General features: G+C 41.2%; 2 protein-coding genes across 7 annotated transcripts in view; one reads left to right on the forward strand and one right to left on the reverse strand.

Moving 5' to 3' along the window:
- Positions 1 to 4,159: 4,159 nt before the first annotated feature.
- On the forward strand, positions 4,160 to 20,826 carry CYP4V2 (cytochrome P450 family 4 subfamily V member 2). Of its 6 annotated transcripts, none has more exons than XM_086380138.1 (12): positions 4,160 to 4,742; positions 8,097 to 8,209; positions 8,592 to 8,677; positions 9,442 to 9,632; positions 10,028 to 10,097; positions 11,363 to 11,489; positions 13,324 to 13,515; positions 15,619 to 15,721; positions 16,706 to 16,840; positions 16,935 to 17,114; positions 18,330 to 18,536; positions 18,632 to 20,826. In XM_086380138.1, the coding sequence occupies exons 1-11, from the start codon at positions 4,529 to 4,531 to the stop codon at positions 18,500 to 18,502; spliced, it is 1,584 nt and encodes a 527-aa protein (XP_086236264.1). In that variant the 5' UTR covers positions 4,160 to 4,528; the 3' UTR covers positions 18,503 to 18,536; positions 18,632 to 20,826. The 6 variants fall into 6 exon arrangements, with proteins under 6 accessions (XP_086236264.1, XP_086236263.1, XP_086236268.1 ...); XM_086380140.1 differs by having other exon boundaries at positions 4,430 to 4,742; positions 9,399 to 9,632; XM_086380137.1 differs by having other exon boundaries at positions 18,330 to 20,826.
- Positions 7,219 to 21,149, reverse strand: part of MTNR1A (melatonin receptor 1A) — a 157,931-nt gene continuing 144,000 nt past the window's right edge. Inside the window, exon 3 of the transcript XR_015156143.1 lies at positions 7,219 to 7,628. The gene's annotated coding sequence lies outside the window, so the exon portion shown is untranslated. The remainder of the gene's footprint in view (positions 7,629 to 21,149) is intronic.

The following is a 21,149-nucleotide window of genomic DNA, read 5'->3' on the forward strand; positions in this document are numbered from 1 at the left end:
TAGGATTTGCTGTTGGATTGGATGAAGAGGGTAACAACAACAAAAAAAAGAATCCAGGTTGACCCCAAGGCTTTGGTTTAATACTTGGAAAGATGATGTTGACATTTACCAAAATCAGAAAGAATTCAAGAGAAGCAGATTTGGAAGCATGTTGGGATGTGTTTGTTTGATGCCTATTAGATGTCTAAGTGGAGATAAAGAGGAGGTTCAGACTGGGGGAATATATATACATACAGATACATATAGATACAGATATGTATACCCCAGATATATATATATAATACATAAATTAAGTACTGAAATGGATGAGCTAAACAAGAGAGTGGAGAATGGAAAAGCAGAGAAAAAGAGTTCAAGCTCTAGGTATTTTAACATCTAGTGGTATGTTGTGCGAAGAGAAACGAGCAAAGCAGAAAGAATGACCGGTGAGGGAGAAAACAGTCCAGAGAATATGGAATCCTCAAACGAGGCAGGGGTTCAAGAAAGTAATAAGCACTCACATATGTTGAATGCTGTTGATAAGTCAATTTAGATAGGGTCTGAGAAATGACTTAAAGGTTTAGCTACATGGAAGATAGGGCTTCCCTCATAGCTCAGTTTGTAAGACCCTAGTTCAGTTCCTGGGTCGGGAAGATCCCCTAGAGAAGGGATAGGCTACCCACTCCAGTATTCTTCCCTTGTGACTTCCCTTTTGACTCAGCTAAAAGAGTCGCCAGTCCAGGTCCAAAGCACGATACTGGATGCTTGGGGCTGGTGCACTGGGACGACCCAGAGGGATGGTATGGGGAGGGAGGAGGGAGGAGGGTTCGGGATGGGGAACACGTGTATACCTGTGGCGGATTCATGTTGATATATGGCAAAACCAATACAATATTGTAAAGTTAAAAAAATTAAAAAAAAAAAAGACCCACAGCTTGAAAAAAAAATAAACAACAGCAAAAAAAAAAAGAATCTGCCTGCAATGTGAGAGACCTGGGTTCCATCCCTAGTTTGGGAAGATCCCCTGGAGAAGGAAAGGCTACCCACTCCAGTATTCTGGCCTAGAGAATTCCATGGACTGTATAGCCCATGGGTTGCAAAGAGTCAGACACACCTGAGTGACTTAAAAAAAAAAAAAAAAAACAAACATGGAAGATATTGGTGATCTTGACAAGATCTGTGCTAGGAGAATGGTCAAGGCAAAACTGTGACTGCAGAGGCTTCAGGAGAGAATACAGGGAGAGGAATTGAAGATGATAGGAATTTACACTGATGGTTTCATGTGTGTGAGTATATAGATACCATAGTTCTGTATCCAGTCAGAATTTGTTTTTCAGTCTAAAATACCTTTTTCATATTGGGAACCATTCCAAGTGACAGAAAATTTAAGTAAATCCAAGTGTCAACGTTTACAAAGCCCTTCTGTAGTTTATAACATATTCTGGCCTACCACTTTAACTGTCAAAAGCACTTGCTGGAGAGAGTGGCAAAGACCTTCCAAGTGAGAAGGAATTCAACCTTTACTCTAGAATGAATCTTCAGGAGGGAAGGTTCACACCTTCCCAAGCAGTCAGATTCATTCCGCAAGGCTGACAATCAACATGGTTACAAAGGCTGATAGTCTTGACCTTGGCAGAGCACTGTTCCCTACACAGAGGATCCTTCCACTTTATGGTGGACTCACTGTGCACTCTGTCACCCGGAGAGAAAGGATGGTGCTGTACATTTCTTGCAGGCCTGGCCATTTGACTGGTTTCATCTGAAATTTCAGTATTCCAAGGCAGCATGAGAAGGTCCCATCTGGTAACAAGGAAACCATAGGAAAGATGAAAGGGAACAAAATAGAAGGCTTTTATTGTGTTGCCCCTTTAAAAAAAAACAAAAACTTCAGTGCCTCTTCCTCACTCACCATTGTCTTCAAAATAGAAATAAAAGTTTAAGCCTGGCAGTCAAGCTCTATTTCAGCTTGCTCCATGCCGCCAGTCAAATTACCTTGCTCTTGTCACTATGAGTTGATCTGTGTGCAAACAGGAGCCCCTCCACTGCCTTTTGAATCCCTCATATCCTCCCGTGAGTGGGGGCATTTCTTGGCTCACATTTGCTGCTCCTGGGATCACCCTGTTTCTCCACTTCCGAGGGCAGCGCTTGTATGTTACAGTTCTTGTTTTGTCCACAGAGATTAGCAGAGAGTCAGATATATACAAACCCTGTACTTTTATATGTATAACTGACCTTGTAGTTCAGCCTTGATCCATTTTTTGGAGAGATGTTAGTCATGTGGCATCTTAGTTCCCGACCAAGTAGAAGTGCAGAGTCTTAGTCACAGGGCCACCAGCAAGTTCTATCCTTGATCCTTTAGAGAGGAGGAAATCGAAGTCCAGGAAGATATACTAACAGATGTTGCACAGATACACTTTTTTAAAGTCTTAAAGTAAACAATATAGACATGAATCACATAAAAGTTCAAGTTTCTTCTCCATTCCCAAATGATCAAGTTGCTCAGTATTTTTCTTTCCAGATATCAGTCTAGCGGTAGAGAGAAAGAAAAACAAAGGGCTGGTGTACTGGGATGACCCAGAGGGATGGTATGGGGAGGGAGGTGGGAGGGGGGTTCAGGATTGGGAACACGTGTACACCCGTGGCGGATTCATGTTGATGTATGGCAAAACCAATACAATATTGTAAAGTAATTAGCCTCTAATTAAAATAAATAAATTTTAAATTAAAGAAAAAAGGTCTCCCAAAGAGGGCATTTAGGTTAAATACTTGGTTCTGCGACTTGCTTATTTTTTTCACTTAATATTTCACAAACATTGTTCTATGTCAGTATATGTTGATGACTTGAAATCCAGTTAGAGAAAAGTCTTAGGTTTCCTCTGCTGGTGGCTGTGAGCAAACTATACAATAGCTGCTGGAAAAACTAATCCAATTATGCAAAGTAAAAATGCAGGATATTCTCTTTGCATCCTGCTGTTGCGTGAAAATTGTATAAATCTTAATTATGTTGAACTGGTTCATAGTGCTTTTCAGGTCTACTATATCCTTCTACTTTTCAGCCTATTCTATTAATTTTTAGAGTTTGATATTGAAATTCCAACTAAAAATCTTTTTTTTTCCAACTAAAAATCTTAATTCGTCTAATTTTTGATATTGAAACTCCAAGTAAAAATCTTAATTTATCTACTTTAAGAGTAATTTTAATATATAGTGGAACTGAATGTAACTGTTCTTTATTTCTCACGTCTCCTGTAAATGTGTTATCATACTTTCATAATTTAAAAAAGAAAAAAATGCAGGGTATTCTCAATACTTCATCTTCCTTGGTTCTACAATTTAGGGACCTTCTGCTAGGAGAGGAACACTCCCCTCTCAGCCCCTTTTCGAGGAAGTATCAAGAGTAGAAAAGGAAAGGAAAATCAGGACTGGGCACCTGGAGAAAAGGGAGGAATTGAGAGTCAGAGAACTCAGGCCCTGGGCAGAACCGGAGGGTCCTTCTCACTGTCCTTACTTTTTCCCTGTGCGGGCTCCGCGGTGTGTCGTCTTTCCCTTTTCAGCGTGCTCCCCAACTGCTGTCTCCTTATCAAACCCTCCTCTCCCAGCATCTCTTACCTTCACCGCTTTCAGAGACCCCCACCTCCATCCTCACCCCACCCCCGCCCTTGTCTTGTTCTCTTGGGGTGCTAACTTTTCTTGGTCCCGAAAAATATTCTGAAAAATACTCTGAAAAATACTTGGATCACAGCTTGGATTACTCAACCCACCTGTGTCGCAATCAGCAGCCCAATGCAGCCTGATAACTGGTGCCCCGAAGGTCGTGCCCCTAAGGCTACTCAGCGTCAAAGTAGGTAGCTGCCCGGGTGACCCTAACGTGGAAGCCAAGAAGCAACCCATCTCCATCCGGGCTGGCAGCCGGTCCTAGCGGAGTGCAAAGGAGCGAGGTTAGATACCCAGCCGGGAGCGAAAAATGAGCTCCAGAGGTTGAGCTTCAAACCAGATGCTTTTTTTTTTTTCCATTTTAAAACATCCAGCTCGCTGTACCCTGAAGTTGTCCGGGACCCAGCAGCTGCTGGGTATAACCCACGCAGCCCCCAGCCCCTGGACGCCTCTCCATCACTAAACCGCTTGCTTCCACTCCACCTTCATTATCCTCCAGTCTCCACCCACTAACTTGCCTCCGTTTACACCCGCGCAGCCTATTGAGCGCTCAAGCCGCTTTCCGAACTTTCGTTTTCCGCTAGAAGCACAACAGAGGCCGGTGCGCGTTACGAAGGCTTTGACCCGTCGTAACAAGCCCGGCCGGGCGTCGTCGGCTCGGAGACCAGAGTGGGAGCCAGGCGGGTGCTCATCCCCTCCACCGGCCAGAGGGGGGAAGTGACCTGGCCCGGCGCGCCCCTTCCTGCGGCTCGGCTCCGACCGCCCGCAGGCCACGAACTCCTCCCAGCGCCCGCGCACTTGACCTCGGGGGGCTGGACAGCGCCGGCCGCCCGCAGCATCCCGCCCTGCGGTCCCCACGGTCTCGGCCCCGGTGCACAGCGGCCCCGCGGGCGCGATGCTGGCGCCGTGGTTGCTGAGCGTCGGGCCGAAGCTGCTGCTCTGGAGCGGGCTGTGCGCCGTCTCCCTAGCAGGCGCCACCCTCACCCTGAACCTCCTGAAGATGGTGGCGAGCTATGCGCGGAAATGGCGTCAGATGCGTCCCGTCCCGACCATTGGGGACCCCTACCCCTTGGTGGGACACGCGCTGATGATGAAGCCCGACGCAAGAGGTAAGGGCGCCGGCCGCGACCCCATCCGAGGGCCCGGGCTTCCAGCACGCGCCGCCTGGCGGCCCTCGTGCATGTAGTCTGGACACCGAAGTGCCCGGCCTGCCGACGCCGGGAGAGAGAGAATTTGTCACCCACTCATTAGAAGACGGGTTCCCAATTCTATCCAGGTTCCCTATGACACCTGGCAACATTGCGGTTGCATCTGGTCCAAATGAACTTTTTCTGCCTGTGCAGCACAGATCGCAAGCTTATTTCTAAGCTCTTGTCCTGCTTTTCTGCTGCTGCTTTTTCCACCTCGTAGCTGCTCCTGCACCTCAAAACACTGCTGCCTTTGCTTCTGTCTGGGCTTTTAAAGCCTTTAAGGGCAGAAACTTCCCTGTGCCTGCGTGCTAAGTAGCTTCAGAGGTGTTCCACTCTTTGTGGCCCCATGGGCGGTAGCCTTCTGTCCATGGGATTCTCCAAGCAAGAATACTGGAGTGGGTGGCCATGCCCTTCTCCAGGGGATCTTCCCAACCCAGGAATGGAACCGAGGTCCCTTACATCTCCTGCATTAGCAGGTGGGTTCTTTACCACTGGCACCACCTGGAACAAGATAAATCCCTTAGAACACAAAAATCTCTGTCTCTCTCTCTCTCTCAAAAGGCACTTGAGGTTCTTCCCTATCCAGACATCACAAGACTTGACCACAACTTTGATTCCTTCTTGACTTTAATATTTTAGCCCTTTTAAGGAGGTTATGTAATAACAAAACTTAAGGCCAGGCCTTCTTGAAAACTCACGCAGGAAGTTTCAAAATTCTTATTTAAGAGTGAATTTATTTTTATTGAGATCGTCTTTTTGAAGAGAGAGATTTATATTGTTTTGTTGATGGAAAAGATCGCTTTAAAAAGCTAGAAAAGTCTCAGAAGTATCTGAGATTTGGAGTCCTCCATTAGGGAGGATGAATTATTAACAGATATGAGCACTTTATTTTCAGGGCTTCCCAGGTGGCGCCAGTAGTAAAGAATCTGCCTGCCAATGCAGGAGACCCAAGAAATGGGTTCAAAGGGACTGGGGTTTGATCCCTGGGTTGGGAAGATCCCCTGGAGGAGGAAATGGCAACCCACGCTAGTATGCTTGCCTGGAAAAAAATCCCATGGACAGATGAGCCTAGTGGGCTACAGTCCGTGGGGTCGCAAAGAGTCAAACACAACTGAGAACACATGTACTTTATTTCATAGGGGTATAAATTGAATTACCCAGAGCTGAAAAGATTTGCTCAATATGACATGCTTTAAGTCAGGGACCAGAACCCCATTCCCCCTCCAATTAATTGTAAATGCTAGTGGTTTTACAGGCTGAAGATTAACTGCAATGCTCGAAGGATTATTTTCCTTTGTTTTCCCAAGCAAAACAGTACTGTCATCTTAAACTCACAAGAATACCACGAGGCCTTGTGGGAGAGTGTTTACCAAAATACTGAACATATTTTAGGGCAGAAGAAATCCAAGTAGACTTTTCACCACCCAAACATCAAAGTGACTAACATCACAAGTGATCCAACAACACATTTACTTATATCAAAACCACATTTGTAAAGTCATCTTGAAGGTGTTAGTTGCTCAGTCGTGTCCGACTCTTTGTGACCCCATGGACTGTAGCCCACCAGGCTCCTCTGTCGTTGGGATTCTCTAGGCAAGAATACTGGAGTGGGTAGCCCTTCCCTTCTCCAGGGTATCTTTCCCACCCAGGATTGAACCCAAGTCTCCTGCATTGCAAACAGATTCTTTACCATCTAAGCTACGAGAAAAGTCCCTAATACTTAAAAGCTGAGCTGACTTCCCTTTCTATCCTAAGGCTTTATAATATTAAACAAAAAAGTTATGTTAAAATATAAGTACATGCTTAAGAAAAAAAGAAACCACTCTAACTTAGAGTTTTAAACAACTTCCCAAAATCAAACAACTTGGTTCCAAAGCTGGAAATTGAGCCAAGGTTTGCCTGATGCCAAAATCCAGTATTTATATGGCAGATTAAAATGGTCCTTTATAAAAGGCAGTACACTGTCATTCTCTTCACTCAGAAAGTAATTCCAAAGACAACTCGCAGTTTGTTTTAAAATAGGTCTTATTCAGTGGAGATTTCAATTAGAAAAATTCTCAAAAAGAACATGAGACTCCTTAAGCATACTGTTTCTTTAGTGGGGATGGGAAGGTCTATATTTTTACATAACTTTTTTGTTTAATATTATAAACTCGCTGTATCACAGGCTTCCTTGGTGGTGGCTCAGATGGTAAAGCGTCTGCCTACAATTTGGGAGACCCGGGTTCAATCCCTGGTTTGGGAAGATCTCCTGGAGAAGGAAATGGCAACCCACTCCAGTATTCTTGCCTGGAAAATCCCATGGATGGAGGAACCTGGTGGGCTATAGTCCATGGGGTCCCAAAGAGTCGGACACGACTGAGCGACTTCATTTTCACTTTGTAGTATTACAGAGTAATTTTAAGGATTCAATTTAATGCATGTGGTTTCTATTGCACTGTCCAAACTTGGTTCGAATGAGTTCTTTAAGATTGTCAATCATCCATTTATCCAGGCCCTGCTTTGTGCCCAGTGTTGAGCTCAACAAAACTGGGGATTTCAGAATATTCTGTGAAATAGTTCCTGTCCTCGGCATCTCGTCTCACATGGAGGCTGTGCCTTACATTTTGTGGCTGTCTTCCCATGAGCCTCTTGAACTCTAGTAGCCTCTTGCTTTTGCTTCTGTGTCTGCACTTGTCTTCCTCAGCAGCTACTTGCTATTGGACCTGATACCTTCAAACCACAGATTCAGACTTCCCTGTCTCCTCTGTCAGATCAGACTGAGGCAGGCGGTGCATCAGCATGAAGCAACCCAAGCGTCCATCCCTGGATGAATGGATAAAGAAAATGTGACACACACACACACACACAGCAATATTACTCAGTCATGAAAAGAAAGAAATATTGCCATTTGTAAAAACATGGATGAAACTTGAGGCCTTGAATGCTAAATGAAATGTCCGACAAAGAAGATAAGTGTGATGTGATCTCACTTCTCTGTGGAATCTAAAATAACATAAGGAACTTATTACAAAATTCTTGTCTTTTTTTTAAAAAAGTATTGGAGTAGAGTTGATTCACAATGTTACATTAGTTTCAGGTATACAACAAAGTGAATCAGTTATACATATATATGTGTGTGTGTGTTTATATATATATATATCTCCTTTTTTAGATTCTTTTCTCATACAGGTCATTACAGAGTTTTAAGTAGAGTTTCCTGCGCTGTACAGTAGATCCTTATTTGACAGAATTCTTGTCTTGATTGATTTTAAGGTTAAATATTTCTCCTAGATTTTTTTCAGCAGATAATTGATTTCACTGAAGAATGCCGACACCTGCCACTGCTGAAACTCTGGCTCGGGCCTGTGCCTCTCGTGGCCCTTTATAACGCAGAAACTGTGGAAGTGAGTACGTGGCAAATATGGTCCATATTCCACTGTCTGTTTGATGGTGTGGGAATCTCATTAGATGTGGTCATTCTCCACATTCACCTGCCTCCCCCCATCTCCCTCAGTCAATTCTCTATTCAGTTCCTAGTTGGTGGCAGAAACCAGGAATCATCTTGGGTGTTTTCTTTCAATTCCACTTAGTCCTCAAGACTGAATGACAGTTATATGTTCAAAACTCTTAATTGAATTTCTTTGAGGCACAGGAATAAAAATGAATCACAGAGAAATAACAATTATGAAATCTTGTTTTAAAAAGTAGTTGTGTTCTAGCCAGATGTTCTTGTAATTGATATCGTTTTGATGTCTATATCTCTCTTTTTTTTTTTCTCTTTTTGAGGTAATTTTAAGCAGTTCAAAGCACATTGAAAAATCCTATATGTACAAGTTCTTAGAACCGTGGCTTGGACTAGGACTTCTTACAAGGTATGTCAGTGGAAATTTGTAAAGCTGTCTTATAGAAACAGTTTCTTCTCTGGGTAACTTGTTATTTCAGGAACTGACCCAAAGTATTCTTCCAATAACAAGACTGAGCTCTCGAGAATTATGGGAGCAGGCACAAGGAAGAGTCTAGTTAACAATCGGCCTTTGATTGACAGGAGTCCTGGGTATATGGTAATATCCAGGCACTGTATTCAATACTGATAATCACTAGTGTTCCAAGAACAATGAATGGAGTAAAGCAAAGGATAGTTTGGAGGAGGGATATCTTGAAAATATAATGAAAAAGCAGTCACATCCCCCCCCAGAGAAGTATATCAAACATAGGGACCTCAATTCTTGATTCAGAAACAGGACTCCAGAAAGACAGGACCCTTGTGGGGACTTTAGATAATTCAAAGATAATAGAGATTAAAGTAAATCATGGAACAGTGGATCACCTGAGGACCATGGTATTGACAAAAGGGAGAAAAGTTCTAATCTTTAGAACCTCAGAACTTAGAAATATAGGAAAAATTTTAATTGTTTCCATTTTTAATAAATGCCCTTGTAAATATTAGTAATATAGAACAATATCCAAAATGTTCACATTCTGTAGCTATACATGAGTCTTTGTCATTCTGATCAAAGCAATCGAGAATCTACAGAATAAGCTATTTCAGGAGAACTTGGTGACTTGACTATATTTATATTTTATCTGTTTCAGATGTTGCTTCTTTTTTGTTTGTAACCATGTATTGTATTTCTAGTACTGGAAACAAATGGCGATCTAGGAGAAAAATGTTAACACCCACTTTCCATTTTACAATTCTGGAGGATTTCTTAGATGTCATGAATGAACAAGCAAATATATTGGTTACTAAGCTTGAAAAGCATGTTAACCAAGAAGCGTTTAACTGCTTTTTTTACGTCACTCTTTGTACCTTAGATATAATCTGTGGTAAGTCTCACTGATTTATTTTTAAAGTTAGGCTGTAAAGAAAATGGCCCAAATAGAAAATAACAGTTCATGGTGTATGTGGAGGGGGGCCATTTAGAAGGGATTTGGGGTTCATCTGGATAGTCCTAGTCCTAAATTAGCCTCCTGAGAAGCAGTAGCCATTCACAGGACTTCAAACCCAGCAGTTACGGAGCCAGCACGACCAGAAGGTCAGAGGGAAGGAAGGATAGGAGCTGGGAGGAAGAGAAGCAGAAGATTCGAGAGAAAAGGGAAAAGAAGAATTCTACAATATATCAGAACAGGACATAATGTCTTTTTTTAAAATGTCTGACACTGGAAAATGTACCCAAGATGTGTGCGTGAATTGAATGGTTACTTCTCACTCTATTTTACAGAAACAGCCATGGGAAAGAACATTGGTGCTCAAAGAAATGATGATTCCGAGTATGTTCGAGCCGTTTATAGGTAAATGAAATCCTTTCTAAAACTGTTATTGATTAGGGCTTTAAAAATTATTGCTAATCACTTCTGTCTATATTGTATCTTTTTCTTCATTTCAAAATGAAACATTATACTAAAAATCAACCTAATCATTAAAGCATGTATTTCAATAGTAGAGGAAGAGTTGTGTAAATTATAGCACATTCAGATTACACAGTAATTTTAAATGACTATTTTATATACTGAGAGATTATATTATGATGCTAAGTTGAAGAGAAAGACATTTTCATGGAAAAATGAGAAGATACTACATCAAAATGTTAGCTGTGTTTATTGTTGTATGTGTGCTTCTTTTTCTTATTGTGCTTTATTTTTGTTGTGGTTCATTCTCCTTTCCTATATTTTCTACCCTTGAGTATTATTTCTTAATAGAAATAATCAACTTTACTTTTAAAATTTCTCATGATTATTAAGAGGCAGCACCAGAATCTGATTCAACATATCCTATGTTTAATCCATGGCTCCTTTCACTTAATCTTATTAATTATTGATCATCTAACCTGCCATTCACTGCACAAGGTACTGACTAGTTTTATACAGGCTCATGAAATAGTAACAGGGGAGACAGGCATTGAAGCAGGTGACTATAAACTTATAAATTATGATAATGACTTGGAAAGAAAAGATCAAGTTGATGCGAGAGGGGACACAGGGATAAATTTTACAGATTGAGTGGCCGTGAAAGGTCCTTTCGTGGAATTGGCATCTAAGCTGGTCACAAAGGAGGAGGCTGTGTAGGTCTTTCTGCTTTTCACTGGAAATGCTGAGGGTGGGGCTCGTGACAGCTCTGTGACAGATGGGGATTGATGAGCACTTTTCCGTGGAAGAGGGAAGTCATTTGTTTTGTTAGCACTGCAGAGGAGTGAGCAAGTGAATGAGTGGTCATTAAAAAGAGGCAGATTTCATATGATCTTGTGGTGCAAGAGCCATGCTTGGCCTGGGGAGAGCAAGAACTCTCCCTGGAGAAGAAGAAGCAGAGATCAGATGGCTATCTGGTCAGAATGTTTTATAATGGATTCTTCGTTCCTCTCAAGAACGCATTCAATGTTTAAGCTTCCCTGGATAGTCCATGCCTTCATGTTGATGGTAAAGCTTGGAGTTCTCAATAGCCTCTAAGATGAATAATCGCCATTCCCCAAATCACCCATGCTGAGATGGGGCATCACATCAGGGCTCAAGAAATACACATTCTTAGTACGTCAGCTGATGTGTTTTTATCCTGTTTATAGGATGAGTGATTCGATACATCAAAGAATGAAGACGCCCTGGCTCTGGCTTGACCTTATATTCTATATGTTTAAAAATGGACGAGAACACAGAAAGAGCCTAAAGATTGTACATGATTTTACCAACAATGTAAGCCCTCGATTTTTTTTTTTTTACTTGTGATAAAACATACTCATGTAGGAAACGAGTTGCCAGTCCAGGTTCGATGCACGATGCTGGATGCTTGGGGCTGGTGCACTGGGACGGCCCAGAGGGATGGTATGGGGAGGGAGGAGGGAGGAGGGTTCGGGATGGGGAACACATGTATACCTGTGGCGGATTCATTTTGATATTTGGCAAAACTAATACAATTATGTAAAGTTTAAAAATAAAATAAAATTAGAAGAAAAAAAAATACTCAACATAAAACGTACCATTAAGGGCATTCACGATGTTGTGAACCATCGCCACTCTCCACTTCCAGATCTTTACAAGTCCAAGATTTTTATGTTGTATTACCATAGTCTGGAACCTGTGTCTCATAAAAGGTGAATACTAATGGAAAAAAGTAGACAGCACGATTGCATCTTAACTGTGTATTAGCATTATGTGTGTGGTTACTGGCAGGAGACATTGGATGAATGAAGTTTTACATCAAGGTGCCTACAGTGGAAGACAGAGTAATCTCCATTACTGGGTGGTGGGAGAATGACCAACAGTTTGTATCTTTTAACTATAGTTAATTATTTCCTCAAATTACATGCATTACTATCAATGCCAATAATTAATGAACTGCAAATTGGATGAACGATACTATTTACTTAATAAACATTGAAAATTGCATACTGAGTGCCAGGCACTAGGGGTTTCCCCAAGGATGAAGAGAAATATGGTGTTTTGTCACCAAAGAACTTAGGATCCATTCATTCAGACCACTTAGCAGCAGGTTTGGTCAATTGCTTGATAGGAGGAGAAAGTTGAAATACATGACCAAATTAAATTTATGGGCTTTAGTTCTTTTATTCACTCAGAAAAGATCTAATGAATGTCCTTAAATGCCAGGCAGTGCTCTGAAAGTTAAAGTGAAAGTCACTCAGTTATGTCCAACTCTTTGCAACCCCATGGACTACACAGTCCATGGCATTCTCCAGGCCAGAATACTGGAATGGGTAGCCTTTCCCTTCTCCAGGGGATCTTCCCAACCCAGGGATCAAACCCAGGTCTCCCACATTTCAGGTGGATTCTTTACCAAATGAGCTATCAGGGAAGGGTTGCAATTAACATCAGTGAACAAAGATTTGCTGCCATGGGGATGCTATATTTGAGGTATGCATTATATTATACAGCAAGTATAATATAATGTCAGGGAGGTGAGTGAAATGGAGAAAAATAGAGTTGGGAAGATAGTGCTGGAGACCAGGGTAGCAGTGATCCGGGAAGGTCTTTCTGATGGTGTGCAGAGGGGACAGACCTTAAAGAAGGAGGGAGCCAGCCGCACTGGTGTCTGAAGAGAGAGACTTCCAGGCAACAGGAACAGCAAGCACATCAGGTGATGTCACCTATGAACTAGCTGTTTCTTTTCTCCAATCCAACCAGTAATGAGAGCGATCCATAATTAGCCTCTTATATAATGACTGCATTCTCTTCACCACCCAAGCTTTTTCTCATTAGCTCATTCAAATCTCTAGGGCACCATTTAGGGGATTACCAGGTCTATTCCGTGTTAGAAGGATGGCACTTGAATATGCTGAATTTGTCTGATGTTAAATTTGTTTTTAAAAGTCTTATCAAATAATGTCCTAAAATGTTAACAGGAAGCTTTATCTATATTTTCCACAACAGTCTAAGTTATTCTTGAGTCAGAATAGGAAAGGTTTAGGGAAAAAAAAAAAATCCATGAAAGAAACTAGTATATTTTCATGGGAAAATGTATTATGGGGCTATATCAAACTCCACACAAGAGCATATTATTTAAATCATACAGGTCATCACTGAACGGGCCAATGAAATGAAGAGACATGAAGAAGGTACGAGTAACGACAAGGAGAAGGACTTTCCTCCACGCAAAACTAAATGCAGGGCTTTTCTTGACTTGCTTTTAAATGTGACTGATGACCAAGGGAACAAGCTGAGTCATGAAGATATAAGAGAAGAAGTCGACACCTTTATGTTTGAGGTATTTTATCTTGTCACATCATTTTTGGGTATCATTTTAAAAATTCCAAAAAAAAATTTTGAATCTTTAGCATTATTTTTAAAAGTTTATTCGTTTTAAAATAGCCTCATATAACTGAGGATGAGTCACTAAATTACAACTAGAAATTACAAAAGAACCTGATTAAGTTATCAGATCAACTTTCTTCTTCAGAAAAAAGCCTTTGACTTGTGGTGAGTAAAGCAGTTTTCTCAGGATAACCTAAAACCCATCAGACTTTTCCAAGTAGAAAAGCAGCCAGAAATTTCTCAGTTCCCTGTATTGCTTCATGCTTAAAAAAAACAAAAACTCTGAAACCCCCAAGTCTGTCTTTTCACTACCTCCTTTTTGAAGTTCTAGCAAATGAACTCCTGCTATGAGCTGCCCAAACTAAAGAAGATTAGCAAGAGCCCTCTGATAGCGAATTTAACTAGTTTGTGGATTCTAAAGGGATTTCTGGGCTTCACATCATTAAAAGAAAGTTGCGGTTTTTACAAAAGGTAATTCTAGTGTTATTAAATATTACAAAGAATGAACCATTCAGTGGATGGATAGCCAAATAAAGATGAAGAAATGTTTTAAAAAGCACCACGTGGTAATATCCTGGAACTGGAGGAAGCGCATGGGTGGTTTAGCATGGCTCAGTGCAGGCCGCCCCTGGGTGGAACGAGCCGCCCTGCCTGCAGGCGTCTGGGGAGGGCGCCGGAACACACGTGCTCCTGAGGGCGCAGTGTAGGAAAGCAGGCTGAGTGTTCCTAGACCTGAGTTCTCCTTCTGGCTCTCTCCTGATTAGCCTTATGAGATGCTGCCTGTCACCCCAGATCCTTGTCACAGCTTCCTTATGCTCAGCAGGCATCTCTTATTTGGATCAGGCTTCCACTTACAAATTCAAGAGCAGTTATTAAGAATTATTTAGCAAGAGCACTTCCTTCTGTGGCTTTGGTAAACAGCTGAGTGAAAGGGGCCAGATCTTGTCTGGAGTTCAGGGTGGCGTCTGTGAAGGCACTGCAGGCTGCAGAAGAGGCCAGGACACCAATATCAGAGACTCCAAAAATACACGTTTTATAAAATTGCAGAATAAGCCTCAAACAATTCAATTTAGAGGCTTCCCTGGTGGCTCCATGGTAGAGAATCTTCCTGCCAATGCAGGAGACACAGGTTCGATCCCTGGGTTGGAAAGACGCTCTAGGAAGGAAGTGGCAACACACTCAGTGTTCTTGCCTGGGAAATCCATCGACAGAGGAACTTGATGGGCTACAGTCCATGGGGTCACAAAGAGTCAGACACAACTGAGCGACTAAACAACAGCAACAACAAATTCAACTGAGAAGCTGTTTTAGGAAGAAGGTGCTTTGGAGATTTCTGCCCAGAGAAAGAAAAATGACAATTATCACTTGTGTTGCATAGCAAAAATGGAATAGTAAGAACTTCCACAGAGGAATAATTTTGTCTTTAGTGCCCCCTGAAAGTCTTATTCATAGAGCTATACTATTACTATTGATTTTCCAAATAATTTTTTTTTCTGAAGAACTCAGGTAAACAATTTTAGGATCTGTTTTTAATTTCTAAAATGTAAATAGTGGTATCAAGTGTTTCACAGAGTTTTTCTGAAGAATAAGTTAGTTTCTGCAAAGTACTTAGTATTTTGCCTAAAGCTCAGCCAGTATTACAGGAGGGGACGTATCAACTTCTGGACGTGGAGGATGTTACTCAGAACCACATATAGACTCCTGGCCTCCAAGGTCCACAGGTAAAGCACCTTACAAAGGCTAGGAGGTGGAGCAGTACAGGTCTGGCAGATTGGCTCATGAAAGTCAGATATTTCCCCCTTAAAAACAGTCTAGAGCACCTTGTCCCCTTCTCACCACATATGCAACCTCGTGTGGCGTTGAAACGCCTCTCTAAGCATGAATCCCCCCTTTGAAGGGACGGTTTTGTTTCTTATCGAGGGGAAATGCTGCACCCTCAATTTATTATGTCTGGAGTCACGGTGCAGCTGTCAGATCCAGACAGTTCAAAATGGAGTTCTCTCTTCTAATCTTCACCATACGACTCTGCTAAGCTATTTTTTCCTTGCATTTGTAGGGCCACGATACAACTGCAGCTGCAATAAACTGGTCCTTGTATCTATTGGGTTGGTATCCAGAAGTCCAGCAGAAAGTGGACAGTGAGCTGGAAGAAGTGTTTGGTATGTTCAGCCCCTTCGCTGGTTACCCCGTGGGCACCATGGCCACCGAAGCAAGAGTTGTTCTCGCTCAGGAAGGGTATGCAGTAGGATCTGTTCTAAAGGTACCACACTGAGCAGGAAGGCTCCCATGTGGGGTCCTTCCAATGCCAGTTTTCTTAGCAAGGCCTGGTTAAGAATATAGGCATTTGCTAAGTGTTTGGCATGTGATGCACAGATAAATGTTACAATCCTCAGGCATCTCACTGCTTAATAGATGAAGCAGGTGTACATGCAACAGCACTGAGTCATGGGCTCAAGGCAACCTGTTTCATCCCGCCTCGCATCTGGCCATGAATGAGAGAAAAGACACATTAAGCTGCTAGGATGTACATTTCTATTACACAGCCAGCAATCTACAGGCTGACCCAGCAGTGATGTCCTCAGATTCCCAGCACCACAAAAGCAAACCCTGTCTCATTACTTGGCCACTCTCCTCTCTTCCCTCAGCCCCTGGAATTCTCTAATTTACAGTCTGTTTCTAATGGGACTTACTACCTGTTCTGGGTACTTCCTGGGCTTCTCAGGTGGCTCAGTGGTAAAGAATCCACCTGCCAATGCAGGAGATGTGGGTTGGATCCCTGGGTCAGGAAGATCCCCGAAGAAGGAAATAGCCACCCCTTCCAGTATTCTTGCCTGGGAAATCCCACAGACAGAGGAGCCTGGTGGGCTACAGTGCATCGGGTCGCAAAAGAGTCATACATGACTTAGCAACTCAACAACAGAATACTTCCTATAAATAGAATCCTACAAATATGTGATTGTTGGTGTCTGGTTTCTTTCACTGAATAGATCTCATTTTATTTTGATTATGGGTGATATTAGAGATTCTACTTTAGCTGTAGATATTTAACATTCAGTGTTTTGATGTGTACTCTTCATCAATGTCCCATCTCCCAGGCTCAAATAATTCTTTGATTGTTATTCTGTGTATTCTGTTAAAACCAGGGAAGTCTGACCGTCCTGTTACCCTAGAAGACCTGAAGAAACTTAAATATCTGGACTGTGTTATTAAGGAGAGCCTTCGCCTTTTCCCGTCTGTTCCTTTCTTTGCCCGTAATCTTACCGAAGACTGTGAAGTTGGTAAAGATTGTATAATTTGAATAGCAGGGAGAGTGGGTTATTTTTATGGTCTGTCTTGCTCCATCCTCATGGCCTATTGACTACTTCTTGACAGCGGGTCACAAAATCGTGCAAGGCTGTCAAGTAATCATCGTGCCCTACGCACTGCATAGAGATCCAAAGTACTTCCCGGATCCTGAGGAATTCAAGCCAGAACGGTTCTTTCCCGAGAATTTGAAAGGACGTCATACATACGCATATGTGCCCTTCTCTGCGGGCCCCCGAAACTGTATAGGTCTGTATCCACCAGAACTGGTTTCACCTTTCAGGTTGGCAGAGCGGTAGTGGTTTTCTTACAAAAATTTCTTGAGATATAGCATCCCATAGGCAACTGTCTTTTAACAAAACTGACTTCCTTTTCCTTCCCCTTTGCTACACATTATTGTTTTAAAATGTGACTGTCACAAAGTTTATTAGTTTTCTGGTGCAGCCGTAACAAAGTAACCTACACTGGGTGCTTAAACCACAGGAATTTATTTTCTCCCAATTCTGGAGGCTAGAAGTCCAAGATCAAGGTGACAACAGAATTGATAATAAGCCTCTCCTTAGCTTACTGGATCCATGCTGCTCTTCTCCCTGCAACCCTACATGGCCTCTGTGCGTGTGTTCTAATCTTTCCTTTCCATAAGGATACCAGTCAGATTGGATTAGGATTCACCCATCTGACCGTTTTAATTTAATTACTTCTTTAAATGTCCTATCTCCAGACACAGTCATATTCTGAGATACTGAGTTTTAAGATTTATTAATCTTTAAAAAAAAAAGCTATGAATTTGGGGGATCAGGGCACAATTTAGCCCATAACATAAAGCATAATTCTTTCCTTGGTAGAAGTTGACAATATTGTAGCTTTTAGATGAAAAAAGAATATACTTCATATGGTAGAAAACTTATGTATAATGATTCGTTATATTTAATTTCTGTTTGTTGCTTTTAAGAACTTCATTTTGGAAAACGAAAACACAAAACACCCTAAGGCCAGCTGAAGTGCTTAAACAAAGTGAATGCACATCACCAAGCATTATAAACATGTTCAGCTTCAGAATCTCTAGCATTTTATCATTTATGCAAATACAGGCATTCATATAATAAGACCAGATTTAAATGGGTGAGTCTGAAGCTTATTTGGTGACTCTGTAGTAAATTAAATTAAAGGCTCAATAAGAAAGTAATCTAGAGTAATGATTCTCAGGCTTGAATGAGCCCAGGATTTGTTTAGGCTTTTGCTAAAATATAAATTCCTGTTCCATCCCAGCCGTTCAGATGTACTGGTGGGAGAAGGAAAGGGCACTCAAGAATCTTCATTTTTAACAAGCATCCCAAGTGATTCTGATTCTCCCAGGGCCCATTGCAAAAACATAAAATTGTTTGCTTCCTCTGATTGGACTTCTGATTTCTCACATTTAAGTTATATCTATTTAATGATGTTGGTATTTACTTTAATTTGAAGGTCAAAAGTTTGCCATAATGGAAGAAAAGACCATTCTTTCCTGCATCCTGAGGCACTTTTGGGTAGAATCCAACCAAAAAAGAGAAGAACTTGGTCTAGCAGGAGAGCTCATTCTTCGTCCAAGTAACGGCATCTGGATCAAGTTGAAGAGGAGAAACACAGATGAATCCTAACTGTATTACTGGGTTATGCTCTTATCATAAAAAGGTCTTTCTTTAAAGGGAACTTTTCATTTACAGTTTGTAGATCATGGATTCAGTATTCTTAATCCCTCAATTTAATTTTTTTCTTGTCCCACTTAGCTTGGATCAAGTCTACCAAAGCAAGAGTTTCCATATCTTCATCACCATCATAGCTTTGACTCCTGGTCTTGATCCCAAGATAAATTAACTGATGACCATACGCAAATGAATATACAAAAACTTCTCCACAGAAGGATTCACAGGCCAATTCCATTCCAATCAACAGACCCAAAAGATACAATTTAAATGAAGTTCTAGAATATTTTTAAGATGTTCTTATTGACTCAGGAATAAATATTTGCATGTACACATATACATTTGTTCAAAAAGGCTGTGTAATTAAGTACTATGACTTAAGGAGCTTAAATTTCAAGAATTGTATCAGTGGTATCAGTTTTGAGGAGAATAATCCTTATGATAGTTTTCAAAGATTTAATCATGTACAGTGGATCATTTATAAGTTCATTCACAGGTTCTGTTCCTCTTTCCCTTTGGAGTGTGTACTTATAGCTTTCCTTTCATTTTTCAGAGCATCATAATTACCTTTCTATATTGTATATTATTGGAAGAGATTCCTCCTGGTAATCTCCTGTCCCTCCCCATGCCTCAGGGAATTGATTGGGAGCTCTAAGGCTTTGGAAGGTCTAAGGACCTTAGAGATTTTCTAGTTATGCAGTGACCTCTCCCTGTCTACAGGTTCTGAATCCATGGATTCAACCAAGGACTGATAGAAATTATTTGAAAAAACAATTCCAGAAAGTTCCAGAAAGCCAAACTATTTACAAAGCATTTACGTTGTATTCACAACTATTTATATAGCAGTTACATTGTATTCTGGTGGCTCAGAGGTTAAAGCGTCTTCCTGCAATGCAGGAGACCTGGGTTCGATCCCTGGCTCGGGAAGATCCCCTGGAGAAGGAAATGGCAAGCCACTCCAGTATTCTTGCCTGGAGAATCCCATGGACAGAGGAGCCCGGTGGGCTACAGTCCATGGGGTCACAAAGAGTCGGACACGACTGAGCGACTTCACTCACTTCACTACATTGTATTAGGTATTGTAAGTATTCTAGAGATGATTTAAAGTACAGAGTTGGATGTGCAGATCCATGTGCAAATGCTACACTATTTTGTGTAAGGGACTTGAGCATCCATAGATTAGTGTCTGTGGGGGTCCTGGGACCAATCCCTCGTGGATACCAAGGGGTACTCCCTCTTAATAGAACAGGCTGAGTTCAGGGGAAAGTAAGTCCCAAAGCCACGCTGCTAGTGGGTGATGATAAAGCTGGCAATGGAGATCTTTAAATCTCTCCACTCCCAATATGGTGACACTTCCATAATAGGATCTTGCTTCATGGCACCCATGTCTAGATATGTTATTAGAATGTAGATGTTCTGCCTCTGATTTTGGCATATTTCCTCTTCCATTATTAAAGAAAAAGAGAAGCCATTCATCTATATTAAGTATATCAATCACATCTCACTTAGTATAGGGTTAGACTTGTAGTAAATTGAATCCTCCAGGACATACCTGTCAAGCTGATAACAGACACCTGTTCCCCAAATTTTAATGCCATAGACAACATCTCTAGTCCCTCACTCAGTGACTTTCAGAAACTTCTTTTAAGAAATAATTTTAATAAAAATTGTTTCTTCAATTTTCCAAGACAATAAGGATAGAAACAACAAGAAGATGCATGATGTATTCTTCAATGGATATCAAAGAAAGAGGTTACAAAACCAAAGCCACTTGGGAAGCATCACAGGCTGTGGTACTAAGGACAGGGTCAGCAGATCTACCCACTTTCATATCCCCATTGTGGACCACCCAGCCCCTAAGCTGAGCAGAAAAAGTCAAGAACATATACGATATAAAGAAAAGATTTCCATCTTATGGTTAACCTTCTTACTTAAAAACTGGGTATGTAGAAATCTTGCGCCCCAATGACCCTGGATAATAGGAATTTTATTTGTGGAAATTGGCCTTATCTCTGAATTTCATGCACTTACGTGTAAACCTTTGTGTGTATTTAAGTGACCCCACAATATGATGTAAAGTTAAATGTAAAATATTACTACATGTTGTCTTTAGGTCTAAAATCTTCATTTAGCCTCAGAATAATTTGTTGATTTTATTTTTTTTTAACCTGGAAATTCTCTGAAACTGTGTCAGAGTTGTAACTGAGAAATATGTCATCTTTTGTAATATGGAAATGTAGATGCTGATTTTTTTAAATAAAAGGATAATCAAATATCTATATCCCTATTACCTGTCTTCTACTCAAAAGGGGTAACTCAAGAAAAATACATTACATTTTAAACATGGGTGCTATATTTTATCCTAAGAGTTGACATTAGTTGGAAATATGGATAACTTTAAAGGATAATTTAGTGGATGACTGATTCATAATGTAATAAAAGTATTAGTACTTTTGAGTTGATATCATTAGTGTCATTCACACTTTCTAACAAAATGACCCTTCCGCTGCTATCATAGACTGATTTCAAGTTTCCCATACTTTGAAGCATAAACTAGAGGAGAAGCAGAAATCCCAGAACGTTTTGTTCATCTGATAGCAAA

Source organism: Bos grunniens, chromosome 27 (assembly GCF_055505025.1).
Source record: "Bos grunniens cultivar Pamir isolate PY7600 chromosome 27, Bosgru_T2T1.0, whole genome shotgun sequence".
Taxonomy (NCBI): Eukaryota; Metazoa; Chordata; class Mammalia; order Artiodactyla; family Bovidae; genus Bos; species Bos grunniens.

Bases quoted from the DNA above. Each gene is read 5' to 3' on its own strand.
- CYP4V2 (XM_086380137.1), top strand. From the start codon at position 4,529: ATGCTGGCGCCGTGGTTGCTGAGCGTCGGGCCGAAGCTGCTGCTCTGG. The intron at 8,210-8,591 runs GTGAGTACGTGG...TCTCTTTTTGAG, and splicing joins ATAACGCAGAAACTGTGGAA to GTAATTTTAAGCAGTTCAAA. The intron at 16,841-16,934 runs GTAAAGATTGTA...ACTTCTTGACAG, and splicing joins TACCGAAGACTGTGAAGTTG to CGGGTCACAAAATCGTGCAA.